The sequence below is a fragment of the Mauremys mutica genome, chromosome 17 (genome assembly GCF_020497125.1).
Source record: "Mauremys mutica isolate MM-2020 ecotype Southern chromosome 17, ASM2049712v1, whole genome shotgun sequence".
In the NCBI taxonomy this organism is placed as follows: Eukaryota; Metazoa; Chordata; order Testudines; family Geoemydidae; genus Mauremys; species Mauremys mutica.
The window spans coordinates 6,915,998-6,935,488 of record NC_059088.1 but is presented as its reverse complement, the minus strand read 5'-3'; the positions used below and the strand labels follow the sequence as shown (position 1 = coordinate 6,935,488).

Below are 19,491 nucleotides of genomic sequence, written 5' to 3'. Positions count from 1 at the left end.
GGGACACACCAGCCCATCTCTGTTCCTGGCTCGGTAAGCTCTAATGCTAGAATCACCAGGCGGGTGGAGTGCGTCTCTCCTAGTTGTCAGCAGTGTGTCCTGAATGTGGTATTCTCAGCCTTGGGCAGCGTCAGGGGGATGTGACAGATGGGGAGAAAATCGTGCCAGGCCATGGAAAACGTGACTGAAGAGCTGCTATTTCCCCTGTCCCACAGCACCAGAACCAGGGGTCACCCAATGAAACGAACAAGCAGCAGGTTTCATACAAACAAGAGGCTGTACTTTTCCCCTTGCCACACAATTAACCTGTGGAACTCCTTGCCAGGGGACGGGCAAAAGTACAGCAGGGTTCAGAAAAGAGCTAGATACATTCCTGGAGGATAGGGCCATCTATGGCTATTGGCCAAAACCTTCAGAGACACACCGCCATACTCCGGGTGTCCGTACACCTCCAGCTGCCACAAGCCGGGAGGGGAAGACGGGTGGATCTCTCCAAAATCGCAGCGTTCTGTGCACTGCCTGTGAAGTTCTGGGGGTGCCCCTGTCGGACACCGGGACTCCTGCACCATTCACCTGACGCGGTGCGGCCACACCTCTGTTCTTAACTGGCTTCTTGCTGACCCCGCCTGTGAGAATGAATATTTCCCCATTGAAATAAAGAGAAATAACAAATCCAGCCTTTGCTCTCTGGTGTGTTTTATTCAGTGCAACAATATAAAGGGGGATGCGAGTCCATCCGGGAGCCGGGAAGCCCTGGGGGAGAGCGGCTAACGCAGGCTGCAGGGTGGATTTCAGTGCCGTGTTGCTGTTGCACCGGGTGGGAATCAGGAGAAAAGCTTCAGCAGGAGAAGCCCAGCGAGGGCCGGGAGGAGCCCGGCTGGTCCTGGAGCCCCGCCCGCCGCACCGGAGTCCGTTGTGCATTTGGCCGTGGTTAGACTTGCACTGACCCCTGCGACGGTTCCCGAACCCACTTGTAGCTGGTCGCAGATGGACTGGGAGACGCAGCCCTTCATGACCATCTGCACTGGGTTTCGACCTGCGGGGGTGGGAGGGAAGCAGGCGATTGTGGTCAGGGAGGCAGCTCTGCTCCTCGAGCTGGACTAGGACACAACGGCCTCCCCCTCCTCAGGGCCCCACCAAGCTCCCCCCCAGCCTCCATCTCCCTGTCTGCTCCCCCCAGCCTGTCTGGGCCTGGATTGCCTCCGCCTCCTCCTCTGTGGCAGACACACTGTGTGTCCTTGAGCATGTCCCTTAGAGCCCACCAAGAGTATTCATAATGGATCAGGCCTGTATTAGCACCATCACTCATCTACAAAGCAGTAGCTCAGTGCTGGTGGCAGAAGTGGGATCTCTAAGCAGGGTGACTTTGTAGTGAGTTATGGCACCATGGTGGGACTTCACAAAACTAGGTTCAATTCCCTGCCACAGCCTTCCTGTGTGACACTGGGCAAGTCATGGCACTGCTCTGTGCCTCAGTTTCCCCATCTTTAAAATGGGGGAGAACGATCCTTCTTTTGTCTGTTCAGATTGCAGGTTCTTTGGCAGCAGGGGCGGTTTCTTATGAGCATCTGGCAGAAGAGGGGACTCTGATCTCAGGGTCAGTCCAGTGCCTAGCACAACAGGGGTTCCCAGGACTAAGCCAAGCCCTGCCATTAAAAAGTTAGAGACTGAACTACAGACACGCAACGGAGGGAGGAGAACCAGAGGCACAGGGACAGGGAGACACCGGCCCAAGGTCACACCGGGGGCCAGGGCTGGGAACAGAACCCAGGTGTCCTGATCTGCAGCCGACACCTTTCCCTAGCGCGGCGGTTCTCAAACGTCATTGCACCGCGACCCCCTTCTGACGACAAAAATGACTAACGACTGCTGGCGGGAGGACTGAGGCCTGAGCCCGCCCGAGCCCCACTGCCCTGGCTGGAGAGAACCAAAAGGAAAAATAACCCCAGAATAAATGAACTGAAGTTACCAGGTGTTATGGTCCCAGTAGCGTCGAGACATCGGGTCTCGGATCCAGTGCAATTTATGGTCTCTTCGCGGCACTGCTCAGAGGACAGAGAGTAGCAGGCCGGGCAGCGCCGGCCGTTGGGTTCGGTGTTCGCCGGGGGCACTGGGACGAAGCGGAGCAAACGCAGTCAGCTCGGGGGACGAGCCCCAGGAGGCGTCGGGGCAGGGTGGGGGCTGCACAGCTCAGCCCTGGGTGCCCCCTGCAGGGGGAGCTGTAGCTCCGGGGACGCCGGGGGCAGCAGGGGCGGGGGAGGGGTTTGCAGCAGGGACCCCTGTATCCTGCCCCAGTGGCGTCTGCTGGGTTCACACCTGGTGGGAGTTTAGAGCCCCGCCCACTAAACTCCACCCAGCCAGGGGCTCAGTGTTATTCCATGGGGCGCCCCCTGCAGGGTGGGAGGACCAGGCCCAGGAAGGTGCAGGGGAGGAGGGGCAGGGGATGGGGGAGGCGAGGCGGAGCTGGGGAGAGGTACCTGCAACTGTGGTGGTTCTGCAGGCGTCTCCCACGCAGCAGGCGACGCTCGTCCTTGTCGTCATCCCCTGCCCAAAATTCATCGAGACGGGGCCGGTGCTACAGTGGCTGGACATCACACAGCCCTTGTGAATGCTCCGGCTGTTCACTCCCGCTGCACAGGAGGAGAAGACAGATTTATTCCCCTGCCACTCCCGCCCCATTGACGCCCTCTTCACAACGATGCCCAGGTGCCATTAGCCTTCCTCTAGCCAGGAGGAAACTGAGGCACAGAGAGGGGAAGTGACTAATCCGAGGTCCCACAGGGCTAGAGAAAGCCATTTCAGCACCTAAATCCAGCATTTAGATCCCCCAGCTCCCCACGCAGCTGCCGCATAACCCTGGGGGCCCCGACTCTTCTGCCCATAAAGCCCTTTCGTTGCCAAAGTTTCCACCAGTGGGTATGTGCAGGGCCGCCGAGATCCTGACGTCATGTGTCCTGCTCATCCCTGAGCCACAGTGGGATTCCCAAACTAGGCGTTCCCCTGCCGATATCACCTGCGGGGCCTGATCCAGGAGATGCCCTCGGAGGATGCCCGCCGGATCAGGCCCTGCATAAAGCCCAGCCGAGGAGGAGATGGGGGCAGGGTGGCCCCCCAGGAGCCCAGTGGGTTGGACGCTCCCTGTGGACGTGGGTGATCAGGTTCCAGGGCATGTTTAACTATTTCAAACAATATGGGGCAGCTTCAACAGGGGAAACAGAGACACACACGCACCCCGGAGGCCGGGGAGCCAGGCACAACCGTAGGAGGGGAGGGAGCTGGGGGGTGCCCCAGAGGAGGGACTAGTCTAGAACCCAGGCGTCCTGGCTCCCCAGCCTGTTCGCTGACCCGGGTTGGTTAGGGTCCCTCTCACGTACCCATTGTGGTTACTGTCACAGCGATGGCACAAGAGTCCTGCCCAGTTGGGCAGGGCCGCATGGTGCCCGTGCAGCCGGTTCCTTGGCCTTCGCAAACCTCACACTGCAGACAGGCCCCTGGGGAAGGAGAGAGAACATGACGCGTCTCGATTTGTCCCTTCCCTTGAATTGGACTGAGCCCAGCTGGGATCTGGCCCCACGGATACCAACAGAGCTACGGCCGACTGACCCCGGGTGGGGATCCTGCCAAAATGCCTTTAATATCGCCTTGAGCTCACGTTACTGAAATTCAGATCTGCCTTTCGGAGCAGAGACAATCCCCTGTCAGGAAAGCCCTTGGACTCTGGCCAGCTCTGAAACATGCCCAGTCAGGACATTTCAGTGATTTAAAGAATAAAAATTTCCTCCGTTTGTTTCTCTCGTTGTCACGGGGACTCTGTGACTTCCAGCCCTCTCCTCCTCGGACACAGACGCTCCCAGCTCAGCCCCCTTAGTCTGTGGCTGATGATCAGTTACATTAAATTAACAGTTTCACCCGGCGGGTGGCTCTGAGTTGATGGTACGTTGGAGAAGTAAATATCAGCCCCTGTAGGAACAGACCCCACTCACCCGTAGCCAGGAGAGCAGCGAGGATGCAGGCAGCAAGAGAAGCCTCCATGGTGATGGAGAAGCAGTAGGTCGGCGCTGGGGTCTGTGATGCAGCCAAATCTCCTGCCTGGGGATTTATCACATACGGGCTGAAATGAAATCAGACGAGGGACGGCACATGCATGAGCCGGTCGACAGGGTGGGTGGAATCACAGAGCCGTTTGCCACAGTTCTGGAGTAACGGCACCTCTGACCCGCTTTGTGGCTGGTATGTTCACAGTACCCAGCCGGAGAAGTCAGAGACAGACCTCAAATACTCCTGCTGGAAGGTTGCAGCCTAAGGTGACTCTGTTTCTGGGGATCCAGAACAATCCTACACAGCAACCACATACAAGAGAGAGACAAAGCAGGCTGCTCCGTAAACAGAGAGAGACAAAGCAGGCTGCTCCCTATGATAGTGAGAGAACTCAGCCCACCTTTTTCTAGGCTGGTTTCTTCCAGGCTGCTTCTGGTCCCATGGTTCCCCATGGAGCCCCCAAGACTGGCAGCAGGATGAGGAAACTCCACTCCCTGTCCCCACTCTTAAAGCGACAGCTTTCCATTGCAATCAGGCCTCGATACACAACGTCCGACTCCCTGCAAAGCAGCTCTCAGCCACGCACGACTTCTAACAGCGGAGGGATCTCTTATCCCTCCTCCAGAGCCAAATTCCTTCGTGTGCCCCTGTAACGGGGTCAGCGCCCGCCTCTCGTGCGTGGCCCCTTTTCTCTGGCCGATAGTGCCTGCAAACACAGTTCTTCCTGGGGGTGGGGCACGCACCTCTCATGGCTGGCCCCCTTTCTCTCGGTTAGGTGTGACCTGCTTTTCTTTTTCAGTCTTACAGCAGGGTGGCAGCTGCCTCTTGCAAGCGCCCCCAGCCGCTGGTTCTCTCGGCTGATCTTCGCAGCTCAGTCTCCGGCCGAGCCGCACACGCTGCCCCTGCTTCCGGGATATACAGTCCCGAATTCTTATCACGGCCCTGCTATGGGGCTGTAGCTCAGAGGCTTCTTCCCCGCGGCACTGCCTTCTTCAGCCACCCAGCCGGGGCCCTGCCGGTACCTGCAGCCGGTGACCTTTTCAGCAGCCCTCCCTGGGCTCAGTCCACAACCAGACCAGCGGGGCCCATCTCGGTTCCCTCCTCAGGTCCGGCCAGGTCCTGGGCTCAGCCCCCTGGGCTCAGCCTGCCCACATTGGCATTTTCATGGTCCTGCTGCTGTGCTATCCGGCCAGCCAGGCAGCCGGTCTCTGGCAGCCTTCCCTGGGCTTGGTTCTGCCTGGTGAGCTGCCCGTGGCCTGCTGCTTGTCTAGCCAGACAGGTACCCGGTCCTCCCTCATCGAGCTCCAGGCAGGAACTGAACTTCTCTGCTCTGCTGCTTGTCTTATATAGGGCCCTTCTGGCCCCGGATTGGCTGCTCCTTCCCTCCTCTGCAGCCACTCTAGGCTGCCTGGAGGATTTCTCTCTGCTCTGTTCTCGGGCAGGGTGAGGCAGGGCCACGAGGCCTCCAGCGGGGACCTCCGGACCTACTCCACCCTGCCACAGCCCCACTCCAGAGATCAGGGCCTGGGGATCCCCACAGCATCACCCCAGCTTCCCCTGGGGGAGGGGAAATCTACTGACCCCTCCCCCCAAGGAGGAGGGGTTTTGCTCCCCACACCACACAGCGGTGCCTCCCCCACTTCCTCAGGGTCACTCATCTTGCCACAGACCATCCGGCAGACTGGGGGGAGACATTCCCTCTCCCTCCTGGTGGCAGCTGCCTCTGCTCTCTGCCCCCCACCCCTATGCACTGCGCTTGGGCACTTCCCACCCATGGAGGGTGTCATGGCATTGCCGGTGCTCTGCAGCTGCCTCAGTTTCCCCCATGTGTCTGGGCACTCAGCCGCCCTCACGCTTTATTCTGCCCCAGGCTCCCTGGCCAGGGTGGGGGGTGGTGTGGTGGGGGGCTAAAGGCAGGTGGCCCACAGGAAGGAGTTTAGGACCCGCAAACCCAGAGGAGCGGGGAGAGTGAGGCCGTAGCAGAAGGCTCCGGGGGAAAGCAGCGAGGAATGGGATGGTGCCGAACTTGGCTGCTGACTACACGGTCCCTGAGCCAGGAGCTGGCTTAGAGGGTGGGCCCGGGTCCCCCTCCCGGCTGCTGATGCTGAGCGCGTTGGTCAAGAGGGAATTTGCTACCCTGGAAGAGGGGGGGGACACCTACGGTGACCCGGCTGGGGGGCTGAGTCGTGAAAAAGAGGCTGCGGTTCCTGGAGAGAAAGACGCTGGAGGAGAACGTGACGCCTGGCAGAGCTAGTCCCCAGGACGGCCAGCAGGAGGCACCACTAGCGGGGACTGAACTTTGTGACGGGGGGGGAGGGACAGAGCAGATCTCCCTGGGCCCGGCTGAAGCAGTCCAAGAATTGACCCGGGAGTAAATTTACCCCGTGCGGCAGCGGGCGGCTCGCACCCCACCCCACCCCTCAGGCTTAGGCAGCTGTTCGCACTCACTGGTGCTTCCCCTCGGGTGCCAGGACTGCAAGCCGGCTCTCGCCTTCATTACAATGTGTGTGGTGGAGGAGTGGGGCTGGGAGCCAGGACTCCTGGGTTCTACGCCTGCCTCTGGGAGGGGAGTGGTGACTCGTGGACAGAGCTGGGGTGGGGCCTGGGAACCAGGACTCCTGGGTTCTATCCCTGGCTGTGGGAGGGGAGTGGGAGCTAGTGGATAGGGTGGGGAGGGGAGCCTGGGAGCCAGGACTCCTGGGTTCTCTCCCTGGCTGTGGGAGGAAGTGAGGTCTAGTGTGTTAGAGGAGGGCAGGGCTCCAAGCCAGGACTCCTGAGTTCTATTCCTGACTCCATCAAGGAATTGATTTCTAGTGGTTAAAGCAGGGGGCTAGGAGCCAGGACTACTGGGTTATCTCCCTGGCTCTGGGAGGGGAGGGGGGTCTAGTGGTTAGAGGTGGGGGGGGCTGGGAGGCAGGACTCCTTGGTTCTATCCCCAGGTCTGGAAAGGGAGTGGGAGCTAGTGGACAGCGTGGGGAGGGGAGGCTAGGAGCCAGGACTGCTGGGTTCTATCACTGGCTACAACAGGGGAGTGATGTCTAGTGGTTAGAGCACCAACAGACCAGCGGGGTACCACTTACCAAAAGCTCCCTGGAGTAAAGTGTGTCTGGGGTGAAGTCGGTGGCTAGTTCTGCAGAGTGGAAAAGCTGCACCCGTCTCTCGCTCTGTCCTGTCTCTGTCTCTTTCTTTTTATAGACGGGCTCAGTTATGTGCTGTGATGCAATATGAGAACTTCGATTTGCACTCCCGGGAGAGTCTATAAGATTCTATTCCCCTCGCCGGCCCTGCCCACCCATTGGGCGTCTGCGCACACTGAGAAATCCTCCTCCCTTCCTGCTGGAAAATCGAGTTAGAGGGATGAGTGAAACCAACTCCCCTTGGAAGGCTTGGGATGCAACTTAGGGTAGCTGGTCGCACCAGGGACAGGGTGGCAGGACTTCTGGAAGACACTCAGACACTACAGTGATAGACATGGTATAAAAACCTCTAGAGACTAGAATAACGCCTTTTACACACATTGTGCCATCTGGCACACACCTCTCAACTCAACCGTTCGGCTTTGCCTTAGCCAAAGGAGAAGAGATCTACTGGAATAAGAATTACAAAATGCTGTACAGACGATTTACGATCCCAATCCTTTCACAATAGCATTCACTTGTCTTGCAAAGTTTCCTGAAATAAATTGATCAGCGTGGAAAAGCCAACCAACCAGCCAACCAAAATGCTCATCCAAACACTTCACCAAACGCAATTTAAGCCCATCGTAGGCTCGGTATTTGTAACTTGTGAAGAAAATTTTCCATTTCAGGGTAAAACCCCAGCATTTACAACTGGGTGTTTTTTTTTTTTTTACAATTACAAAAATAAAATGTGAAAAGAGCAGTCATAGCTTTCTAACTGCTTGCAGGGCCGAGATAACAGCACCCTCTGACACTTCAAGCTATTGTCTTCAAAAACCATGTCTGCCAAACCTCCTCTCTTTTCCTGACCTTTTTAGATGGTTCCTAAAACTGCATCTTCTGCAGTGTCTTCTGCTAAACATGAGGTTTCTAGTCAAAGGTCTAATGCAATAAAAAATTACACAAAAAGAAGCTTTACAAAAATTATTTATCCTAAACCATCCAATAATAAACTCAAGAACAGATTGCAGTGATTGGTGGAGTGAGGGAGATCGAAAGATACACAAACCCATCCCAAAAGCATGCAAAGAGGCAAATGAAAAATGGCTAGAACAAAGAGGCCTTGAAATCAAAGAATATCAGATACAACCACAAAGAGATTAACTGAACCGCAAAAAGAACCATGAGACAAATAGAGAAGTTAAGAAAAGGAACAAACTCTATCAAAACTAATGAGTCGGAGGATGCCACAAAGCCAACAACATCCTAGGAAGATGGATGGAATATGTGACAGAATGTTTGATGATCCTGAAAAACTGGAAGATAGAGACATTGAAATTGGAGAAGAAAAAACACTGGCTATTACAACGTAGAAACTAGAAAGAGCACTAAAAAGTATAAAGTGAGGGAAAGTAGCTGGGGAGGAATGGATCATGGTTGAAATGCTACAATCCCTGATGGACAATTCAGAAACTTACCTGCCAGAACTTCTCGATCAGATATGCACACCAGGAGAACTTCTGGAGGACTCCAAGAGGTATTCCTCTGCCGAAGTCTGATAATGCTAGAGACTGTGAAGAACATATAACTCTAAACCCAAGAAGCCACTCACTCACAGATCTGTGGAAAGTTGTTGGCATATGGACACATCTTGAGACAAGAATTAGCAGAAGCCAGCAGGGTTTCGCCCAGGAGTGGCTATGCGAGAGGCAATTTTTGCCCTGAGGATCTTATGGTAGCGTGGGAAAGAAGTAATTTGTAGAGCATGGGAAGGGATTTCATAAGCTCCAACACGACAAGATGATACATATTCTTGAAGAATGTAGGATTGACTTCCAAGATCTGTAATTAATAACAAGCTTGTCCTGGGGACAGAAAGCAGCAATCCAAACAAAGTGTGAACTATGTATTGCAGTATCAAAGCGGTTAACCCCATGGTTGCATTGTATCATTGCAACTATTTAGCACATACATAAAAGTCAGAAAGAGGGAACGTTTAGAAGACACCAACCAGGGCATGCAGGTCAAAAGCACAGACATCAACAACGTAAGACACGCCAAGGAACCAATTCATGGCACTGCTTCCTTTTGGGAGCAATGGCAGCAAGAAATATGGAATGAGGATTAACGATATGATTATATCGATGATGAGATAACTGGCTCTGTGGATATGGGATAAGTGGTGGACATGATATATCTTGACTTTAGCAAAGCTTTCAATATGGTGCCCCACAATATTCTTGTCAGCAAATTAAAAAAGTATGGGCTGGATGAATGGACCATAAGGTGGATAGAAAGCTGGCTAGCTCGTCAGGCTCAATGGGTAGTGGTCAACGGCTCGATTTCTAGTTGGTAGCCGGTATCAAGCGGAGTGCCCGAGGGGTCGGTCCTGGGGCCGGTTTTGTTCAACATGTTTATTAATGATCTGGATGATGGGATAGATTGCACTCAGCAAATTCACAGATGACACTAAGCTGAGGGGAGAGGCAGGTACACTGGAGGGTAGGGACATGGTTCAGAGTGACCTAGACAAATTGGAGGATTGGGCCAAAAGAAATCTGATGAGGTTCACCAAGGACAAGTGCAGAGTCCTGCACTTAGGACAGAAGAATCCCATGCACTGCTACAGACTAGGGACCGACTGGTTAAGCAGCAGTTCTGCAGAGAAGGACCTGGGGATTACAGTGGATGAGAACCAGCAGTGTGTCCTTGTTGCCAAGAAGGCTAACTGCATATTAGGCTGCATTAGTAGGAGCATTGCCAGCAGATCGAGGGAAGTGATTATTTCCCTCTATTCGGCACTGGTGAGGCCACATCTGGAGTACTGTGTCCAGTTTTGGGCCCCCCACTACAAATTGTGGACAAATTGGAAAGAGTCCACCAGAGGGCAATGAAAATGATCAGGGGGCTGGAGCACATGACTTATGAGGAGAGGTTGAGGGAACTGGGATTGTTTAGTCTGCAGAAGAGAAGAGTGAGGGTGGATTTGATAGCAGCCTTCAACTACCTGAAGGGGGGTTCCAAAGAGGATGGAGCTCAGCTGTTCTCAGTGGTACCAGATGACAGAACAAGGAGTAATGGTCTCAAGTTGCAGTGAGGGAGGTTTAGGTTGGATATTAGGAAATACTATGTCACTAGGAGGGTGGTGAAGCACTGGAATGGGTTCCCTAGGGAAGTGGTGGAATCTCCTTCCTTAGAGGTTTTTAAGTCCTGGCTTGACAAAGCCCTGACTGGGATGATTTAGTTGGGGTTGGTCCTGCTTTGAGCAGGGGGTTGGACTAGATACCTCCTGAGGTCCCTTCCAACTCTCATCTTCTATGAGTCTATGTTTCTATGTTAGGATGACAAAAAGTATGGCAATACGTAAAAGGCACATGGAAGGCAACACTTGTGTCTTGATGGTCAAGTGGTGAAACCAATGAATAGTTTCCCCTATTTAGGGAAGTTAATGACATCTGACTGAAGAAGTGAGGAAGAAACCAGAAGGACACAGCTTGCAAAAACTGCATCCAACAACTTCCCACAACTTCTGTGTCATCGAAAATTAAAGGGGCCACATCTGCACTAGATTGCTGCAGGGCTGCATGTAGTCAGCCCTCCTGTCCAGACGTCCTTAGAAAGAACATTGAGAGATGACTCCAGAATTTGAGTTTCGGCATTACAGGAGAAGGATAAAAATTAGCTGGATAACCCAAACTACGACTGACGGGGCGATGAGGAGGATGAATTCTACAACAGCACAATCAGTTGAGACGCTTGGTGAGAGAATAACAGCTTTCTGGGGACATGTCGCTTGCTGATCCCTGAGCGACTCCATTCAAAGACACCCACGGTCCGGCTGGACGGGAGGCAAACCAGGACGAGGTGGAAGGAGAGCCAGGTAGGTCGGAACCATCACTGGATGAGCTGGTCTCCAAAGCAGAGGGGAAGTTTTACCCCCTGTCCCAACGGTGGGAGAGATCGTATCATGCTGGCAGGCAGCTGAGTCGGCTTTATCCCTGCCTCCGAGTGGCCCTGTATCCGTTCTACGTCCCCCCGCCCCAATGCTTCCTCAAACAACGCTCAGCAAACCCCCCTCCAGCCCTAATCAGAAAACTCCAAGTCAGGTTCACACCCACGTACGTTTTAGCTTGCAATTCACCCCTCGTTGGGTCGGGAGCTGATCCCCTGCCACGCTCTGTCCTGTCCCCAGTTCCCTGCTAAGGGTGCGGCAGAGATCTGACCTCCCGGGTCACGGACAAAGACCTCCAAGAACATTCACTGGAGCCCGGGAGAGTCACGTCTCCAGTGTGGGAGCAGGGGGCTTTGCAATTCCAGCCCGGTCCAACATTAACCGCGGCTGCACTTTGACTAGCTGCTTGGGTGGGAAAGAGGAAACGGCATCTGCAAAGCCCCTGATCTCGCTGCTCTGCAGCAGCGCTGGCTGGAGGGCCCCTGGGTTCATGTGGAGACGCCGGCGTTGGTGTTCTCGGAGCTGCTGGCGTCTGCCGAGCCCTGCTTCCAGGAAAGGGGTTTCCCTGCCCCACCCCTGCCGTCTGTCAGCAGTGGTTACCTGATGCCCCAGGCCCTGGATTTTGCAGATAAGGAAGTGGCGGTGAGGGCTTGTTCCTGAGCAGCGCCTGGGCGAGGCCAGGGGGCATTGTACCGTTCCCCTGGGAACCCAGCAGCCCCGATTCCCCGTTGGAAGTGTAGACGCAGCCCCCCACCCACTCCACTTCACTTTCAAACCGCTGCCACCTGCGGGGCTGTTGGGGAGATGGAAGTGGGAGCCGGCTCATACCCTGGGCTGGGCCTCAGTGTGGTCGGATGCAGCAGCCGGGCTGTGGGCATCGTGCTGCAGGGAGAGGAAGGGGGAGGGGTGACAGCCACCAGACCCCCAGATCTTTCTGTAGGGAAACCAGGAGTCCTGGCTCCCAACCCCCGCTCCCCTAACCCAATTCACCCCACTGCCCTCCCAGAGCTGGGGATAGAACCCAGGAGTCCTGGCTCCCAACCCCCCGTCCCCTAACCCAATACACCCCACTGCCCTCCCAGAGCCGGGGATAGAACCCAGGAGTCCTGGCTCCCAACCCCCCCCACCCTCCCCTAACCCAATACACCCCACTGCCCTCCCAGAGCCGGGGATGGAACCCAGGAGTCCTGGCTCCCAACCCCCCTCCCCTAACCCAATACACCCCACTGCCCTCCCAGAGCTGGGGATAGAACCCAGGAGTCCTGGCTCCCAGTGCCCATTGGAGGCTGAACTGACGTTCTCCTGGGCTGCGTAACCCTCAGCCTGTGCGGCCTGATTTCCCCAATGGGAGCCTAATCTTCGGGCACGGAGCGGCTTCCGTATGAGGCGAGACGAAACAGATTAGGGCCGTTCAGCTCGGCGAAGAGACGAGCCAGGGGGGTGTAGTGGTGTGGGTGTGAGTCGGAGGGAGGCCACACCGCCCCGCTACACCGTCGGGACCACCACTGAGTATCAGAGGGGAATTAGCAAATTCACTGGGAGTGAGCATCCCGACCGGGCTAACGGGGCTGGGCCCGCAAAGAGGGCACAGGCTCCGGCCCCGAGGCAGGAGCAGGGCCTCCCAGGAGTCCCTGTGCTCCGGTCCTTGAGCTGGGCAGGGCAGCCAGCTGCCTCTAGTCCCTGGGCCCGTCAAGCAGGGGCAGAGCAAACACCGTAGTCAGGCGTCCTAGCTCCTGCGGGTGGCCGACAAACCCAGGCCTCCTGACCTGGAGAGGGGAGGCTGCCACCCCGGGGTGGGGTGGCAGGGGGGGCCCGGGCCCACCCAGCTCCACCGGGCCCCGACCCAGGGCCCCAGCACTGGTGGAGAAGCCGCCACTGAGTCAGCGGGGAATCCAGCCGCAAGACGCCGACCGTGCTTCCGGCAGCCAGACTGCGCCGGTGGGAGGGGCGAGGCGGATCTGGCTCCACCCACATGGGCACAGAGGGTGGTTCCCCTCTCTGGGTGGGGGGGGCCCACACCACCTCATGACACGGGGGTGCAACAGAGGGCTAGAAAAACATGCCATGGGGTGGAGAAAGTGAGTAGAGAACTGCTATTTCCCCTGTGCCACAGCACCAGAACCCAGGGGTCACCCAACGAAATGAACAGGCGGCAGGTTTCATACAAACAAGGGGCTGTACTTTTCCCCACGATGCACAATTAACCTGTGGAACTCCTTGCCAGGGGATGTGGGCATGGGAAAAAGTATAGCAGGGTCCAGAAAATAACTCGATCAGTTCCTGGAGGATGGGGCCATCAATGGCAATTTGCCAATTGCTCAGAGACAAACCCCCCTGCTCTGGGTGTCCCTAAACCTCTGACTGCCAGAAGCCGGGAAGGGAAGACAGGGCTGGGTCTCTCCAATATGGCCGTGTTCTGGGCACTGCCTGTAAATTCTGGGTGTGCCGCTGTCGGAGACGGGACACTGGACTAGCTGTGCCATTCACCTGACTCGGTGCGGCCGCGCTTCTGGCTTCTCACATCCCCACCCACGGGAATTAAATTTTTCCTCGTTGAAATAAACAGAGACATAGAAATGCAAAGACTTTGCTCTCCAGTGTGTTTTATTCAGTGCAACAACATCGAGGGAGGTGAGTCCATCCGAGAGCCGAGAACACCTGGCGGGGAGAGCGGCTAACGCAGGCTGCAGGGCGGATTTCAGTGCGGCGTGTCGGTTGCACCGGGTGGGGAATCAGGAGAGAAGCTTCAGCAGAAGCCCAGCGAGGGCCGGGAGGAGGATCCCGGCTGGTCCCAGAGCCCCGCCCGCCACGCCGGAGGCCTCTGTGCATTTGGCCATGGTTAGATCTGCACTGATATCTGTGAACATCCTTGAAGCCACTTGTGCCATGACGCAGATGGACTCGGAAGCGCAGCCCTTCATGACAGTCTGCATTTTACGTCCATCTGAGGGGGGGAGGGGGAGGAGGCAATTTTTGTCAGGCTATTCAAGCTGGATTAAGACGAAACACACACACACCCCCGCCTCAGATCCCCACCAAGGTGCCCCACAGCCTACATCTCCCCATCTGCTCCCCCCTGCCTGTCTGGGCCTACATGGCCTCCCTCTCTCCTGTGCTCTGACGCAGGCTTGCGGTGTGTCCGTGAACAAATCATTCACAGCCCCAATCTAGAGCCCACCGACAGTGCCCGGATTGTGTCAGGCCAGTTATAGCCCCCCCAGCTCATCTAGCAAAGCAGCAGCTCAGTGCTGGTGGTAGCAGTGGGATCTCTAAGAAGGGTGGCTTTGTAGTGACTTAAGGCACCATTATGGCAAGTCATGGCACAATCTGTGCCTCAGTTTCCCCATTTTTAAATGGGGAGAATGATCCTTTTTTAGCCTGTTTAGATTGCAGGCTTTTGGGGGCAAGGACTGTATCTCACCGGGAGTCCTTTAACATCAGGCACAAGAGGGGACCCCAATCTCCATCAAAGGTCTGTGCAGCGCCTGGCACAACCGGGGCTGCCAAGACTAAGCCAGTCTCTATCACGAGTAGCTTAGAGACTAAACTAGACACAGGAAACAGATGGAGGAGAACCAGACGCACAGGAAAGGGAAGACACTGGCCCAAGGTCACACCTCAGCCCAGTGCTGAGAATCGTACCCAGGTGTCCTGCTCTGCAGCCAATCGCCTTCACTGAGTGACCCCAAAGAGTGACTCACTGCGCAGCTACAGCGGGTGGGCGAGAAACAACAAAGGAAAAATAGCCCCAGAATGAATGAACAGAAGTTACCAGTTGTTATGGTCCCGGCGGCATTAATACACTGGGTCTCGGATCCAGTACAATTTATGGTTTGCTCATTGCATCGACCAGCGTTCAACGCGTAGCAGGCTGGGCAGCGCCGGCCGTTGGGTGTGGGGTCAGCCGGGGGCACTGGGAAGAAACAGAGCAAACGCAGTCAGCTCGGGGGACGAGCCCCAGGAGGCGTCGGGGCAGGGAGAGCAGCTGGGGGCTGCACAGCTCAGCCCTGGGTGCCCCCTGCAGGGGGAGCTGTAGCTCCGGGGACGCCGGGGGCAGCAGGGGCGGGGGAGGGGTTTGCAGCAGGGAGCCCTGGATCCCGCCCTGGGTGGGGTCAGCTGGGTTCACACCTGGAGGCAGCCTAGAGCCCCGCCCACTAAACTCCACCTGCACAGGGGCTCAGTGTTATTCAATGGGGCGCCCCCTGCAGGGTGGGAGGACTAATCCCAGGGGCTCAGTGTTATTCAATGGGGCGTCCCCTGCAGGGTGGGAGGACTAATCCCAGGGCTCAGTGTTATTCAATGGGGCGCCCCCTGCAGGGTCGGAGGACTAATCCCAGGGGCTCAGTGTTATTCAATGGGGCGCCCCCTGCAGGGTCAGAGGACTAATCCCAGGGGCTCAGTGTTATTCAATGGGGCGCCCCCTGCAGGGTGGGAGGACTAATCCCAGGGGCTCAGTGTTATTCAATGGGGTGCCCCCTGCAGGGTGGGAGGACTAACCCCAGGGCTCAGTGTTATTCAATGGGGCGCCCCCTGCAGGGTGGGAGCACCAGTCTCAGAAGTTAACGTTGGGTGAGTTCCAGGCAGCAGGAGGTGCCGTGGGATGGAGGAGGAGACGCAGAGCCGGGAGCGGTACCTGTAATATCGGTGGCCTTGCAGGCGTCTCCCACACAGCATTTGAAGCTCGTCCTAGTCACTGCGTTGCCAAAGTGTGCAGAGAAAGGGCTGACTTTACACACATTGGAGGACACACAGTTTTTGATAATTGTCTGACTCTTGCTTCCCACTGCACAGGAGGAGAAGACAGAGATTTGTTCTCATTCCACTCACACCCCATCAATGGCCCTGTGCCATTAGCCTTCCTCTACCCATGCGGAAACTGAGGCACGGGCAGGGAAGCAACTTACCCAAGGTCCCACAGGGCTAGACAAAGTGATTCCACCACCGAAGTCCAGTATTTAGATCCGCCAGCTCCCCACTCGGCTGCTGCTTAACCCTGGGGGCCCCAGATGTCCTGCCCATAAAGTCCTTTCATTGCCGCAGTTCCCACCAGTGGGTACGTGCAGGGCCCCCGAAATCCTGACACTGTGCGTCCTGCTCACCCCTTAGCCACAGAGGGATTCACAGACTAGGCGTTCCCCTGCCGATAGCACCTGCGGGGCCTGATTCAGGGGACGCCTTCGGAGCACGCCCACCGGATCTCGCCCCGCACCAAGCCCAGGCACGGGAGGCGGTGGAAGGGTGACCCCCGCCCCGTATTCCCAAGACCCCAGTGGGTTAGAGGCTCCTACGGATGTGGGAGGCTCAGAGAGACCCACCAGGAGCCAGGGGAGCAGGCGCGACTGTAGGAGGGGAGAGCGCTGGGCTCCAGTTCCCACTTCGATTCGGAACGAAGGAGCATTCGAACTTGGCTCCCCCACACCCCAGCTGAGTGCCCCAGCCTCTGGGGTCTCCTCCCCTGCCATCTTTTGCAAGGAAGGCCTGATCCCGTTCATACTCCAGAGTCCCGGCGAGCAGTTCCTGGGTGTGGATCCCGAGCAGACCGGGGTGTCTCCATGCAGCCGGGACTTTGGGCCAAACTAAGGGGGAGGGGCAGGTCTTAGGCCACACACCGCTCCTTGGCCTTTCCTATCGGCTGGCTTAGGCGGCTGATCGCTCAGCCTGCTGGCTCTGGTGGAGCCCAGCCTCAGCGGGGGCCTGGCCCCCTGGCTGGCGACTCGCCCGGGGGTTCGGCATCGCAGTGCTGAGCCGAAGGCCACATTGGGGAGCTAATCACAGGGTCTGGCATAGAACCCAGGCGTCCTGGCTCCTTAACTGCTGCTCAGACTCACCCACCCCACTCCCTTCCCAGTGCTGAGACAAGGAGAGGACCCAGGCGTCCTGGCTCCCCAGGCTGTTCCCTGGCCCATGGTGGGTAGGGTCGCTCTCACCTACCCCATGTGGAGTCTGTCCAAGCGATGCCACAAGTGTCTTGCCCAGCATCACAGGCCTGTAGGTTGCCCGAGCAGCTGGTTCCTGGTCCATCGCAAACCTCACACTGCAGACAGGCCCCTGGAGCCAGAGAGAGAACAGGAGCCACCTGGATTTGTCCCTCCCTCGCCTTCCCCTGGGCTCGGCGGGGAAGCACCGGGTACGGCGCCCTGGGGTCCCTCATCCCTCATCAATGCGCTGATCTCAGCTTTGTCAATTGTCCCGGCTGGTTACAGGCATTTTATGCTGCTCTGTGGCTGCATCTTCCTGGATTCGCTGCAGGTTTCATTTCCCCAGGGGGGTTTTCCCAGAGAGATCCCCAGCGGGTGTGAGCTGGTGTCGCTCTCCAGTGCGGTGCAGCAAGGGCCGAGTCACACCTGCCACTGAGTGCAGTGCAGCTGCCCCCCCCTGACACCGGCTGGGCCCGGCCCCACTGACTCCAGTGCAGCTGCGCCCCCTTGACACCGGCTGGGCCCGGCCCCACTGACTCCAGTGCAGCTGCGCCCCCCTGACACCGGCTGGGCCCGGCCCCACTGACTCCAGTGCAGCTGCGCCCCCCTGACACTGGCTGGGCCCGGCCCCACTGACTCCAGTGCAGCTGCGCCCCCCTGACACCGGCTGGGCCCGGCCCCACTGACTCCAGTGCAGCTGCGCCCCCCTGACACCGGCTGGGCCCTGCCCCACTGACTCCAGTGCAGCTGTGCCCCCCTGACACCGGCTGGGCCCTGCCCCACTGGCTCCAGTGCAGCTGCGCCCCCCTGACACCGGCTGGGCCCGGCCCCACTGACTCCAGTGCAGCTGCGCCCCCCTGACACCGGCTGGGCCCGGCCCCACTGACTCCAGTGCAGCTGTGCCCCCCTGACACCGGCTGGGCCCTGCCCCACTGACTCCAGTGCAGCTGCGCCCCCCTGACACCGGCTGGGCCCTGGCCCCACTGACTCCAGTGCAGCTGCGCCCCCCTGACACCGGCTGGGCCCGGCCCCACTGACTCCAGTGCAGCTGCGCCCCCCTGACACCAGCTGGGGATCACATATAAATGCCCTTGAAAGAGCCTTGTGCTCTTTTTACGGAAGTTCTGATCTGCTTCCTGTCAGACGACAGGAATGTCCTTTTCCTCCTTTGAAATGTCCTTGTCCTCGGCAGCTCTGAAACGTGCCCAGTCACAACACAGTTCTACTGATTTAAAGAATAAATATTTCCTCTCACTTCTACAATTGTTTCATTCCTTGTCACCGGGACTTTGTGACTTCCAGCCCTCCCCTCCTCGGACGTTGTCACTCAGACGCCCCCAGCTCAGCCCCCGTTATCCTGTGGCTGCTTTTTGATTATGTTCGTTAACAGTTTCACCCGGCGGGTGGCTCTGGGCTGCTGGTACGTTGGAGAAGTTAGGAAATCAGTCTCTGTAGGAACAGGCCCCACTCACCCGTAGCCAGGAGAGCAGCGAGGATGCAGGCAGCAAGAGAAGCCTCCATGGCGATGGGGAAAACAGTAGATCGGTGCTGGGGTCTGTGATGCAGCCAAATCTGTGGCTGGGGGATTTATCACGGATGTGCTGAAATGAGATAAGAAGGGAGATTGCACATGCCACATCCAGTTGATAGGGTGGGAGGATCCTCAGAGCTATTTCCACAGTTCTGGGGTAACCGCATCACGGAGCCCTTTGTGGCTGGTATGTTCGCGGCGTCCACCTGGCGAAGTCAGAGACAAACCACAAATACTCCAGCTGGAAGGTTGCTGTCTTAAATGACTTTGTTTCTGAGAATCTAGGAAAAATATCAAGAACCCAAAAGAAGAGAGACAACGCAGACTGCTACGAATGGCAGAGCGAGAGAACTCACCCACTTTGTTCTTTGCAGACTGCCTCTGATCCACGCTTCCTTCTGAGCTCTTTGGGCTGCCGGCAGGACCGGAAACCACCCCCGCCCCTATTCTTAAACACAGTCCTCAAGAGACAACATCCGGCTTCGTGTGAAGTGGTGAAACCACACTCTACTTTTAATGGTGGAGCGGCCGCATTTCAGAAATCCCCCCTCCAAATGATGCCAAATCTCTGTCACTAGTTCTTCCCTGGCTCCTTTAAAGGTGTCTGGATGTTCAGGAAGATCCAGCCATGAATGTAGAAGCTGGAGCACTTGACAAATGCTCGTTTATGCAACTTCCTGGAAACCCAGACCAAGAATTGCATGTGTTGGCTTAAAGTCGCAAAAAGGGATGGTGGGAAACAGCTTTCGCAATTTGTTTTTGAGGAACGAGGCCTTGTTTTGGAGAAGGAGATCCTTTTTCTTTGCCTTTCGGTTTTCTTAACCCCCAAAATTTCTCCAAAATATTCCTCAAAAATGTTGTCAACATTTCTCATTTCCTCCTCCAATTATTTTCTTTTCTACGTCCCTCCATCCCCCTCCCCCCCAAAGTTGG

General features: G+C 56.8%; 1 protein-coding gene across 4 annotated transcripts; it reads right to left on the bottom strand.

Moving 5' to 3' along the window:
• Positions 1 to 713: 713 nt before the first annotated feature.
• On the bottom strand, positions 714 to 19,160 carry LOC123351623 (phospholipase A2 inhibitor and Ly6/PLAUR domain-containing protein-like). Of its 4 annotated transcripts, none has more exons than XM_044991104.1 (6): positions 18,915 to 19,160; positions 18,500 to 18,628; positions 3,375 to 3,491; positions 2,478 to 2,630; positions 1,970 to 2,110; positions 714 to 1,036 (listed from the first exon to the last, which is right to left on the bottom strand). In XM_044991104.1, the coding sequence occupies exons 2-6, from the start codon at positions 18,546 to 18,548 to the stop codon at positions 825 to 827; spliced, it is 672 nt and encodes a 223-aa protein (XP_044847039.1). In that variant the 5' UTR covers positions 18,549 to 18,628; positions 18,915 to 19,160; the 3' UTR covers positions 714 to 824. The 4 variants fall into 4 exon arrangements, with proteins under 4 accessions (XP_044847039.1, XP_044847041.1, XP_044847040.1 ...); XM_044991106.1 differs by lacking the exons at positions 18,500 to 18,628; positions 18,915 to 19,160 and adding exons at positions 3,984 to 4,111; positions 8,636 to 8,773; XM_044991105.1 differs by lacking the exons at positions 18,500 to 18,628; positions 18,915 to 19,160 and adding exons at positions 3,984 to 4,111; positions 7,119 to 7,295.
• Between the last annotated feature and the right edge of the window lie 331 nt (positions 19,161 to 19,491).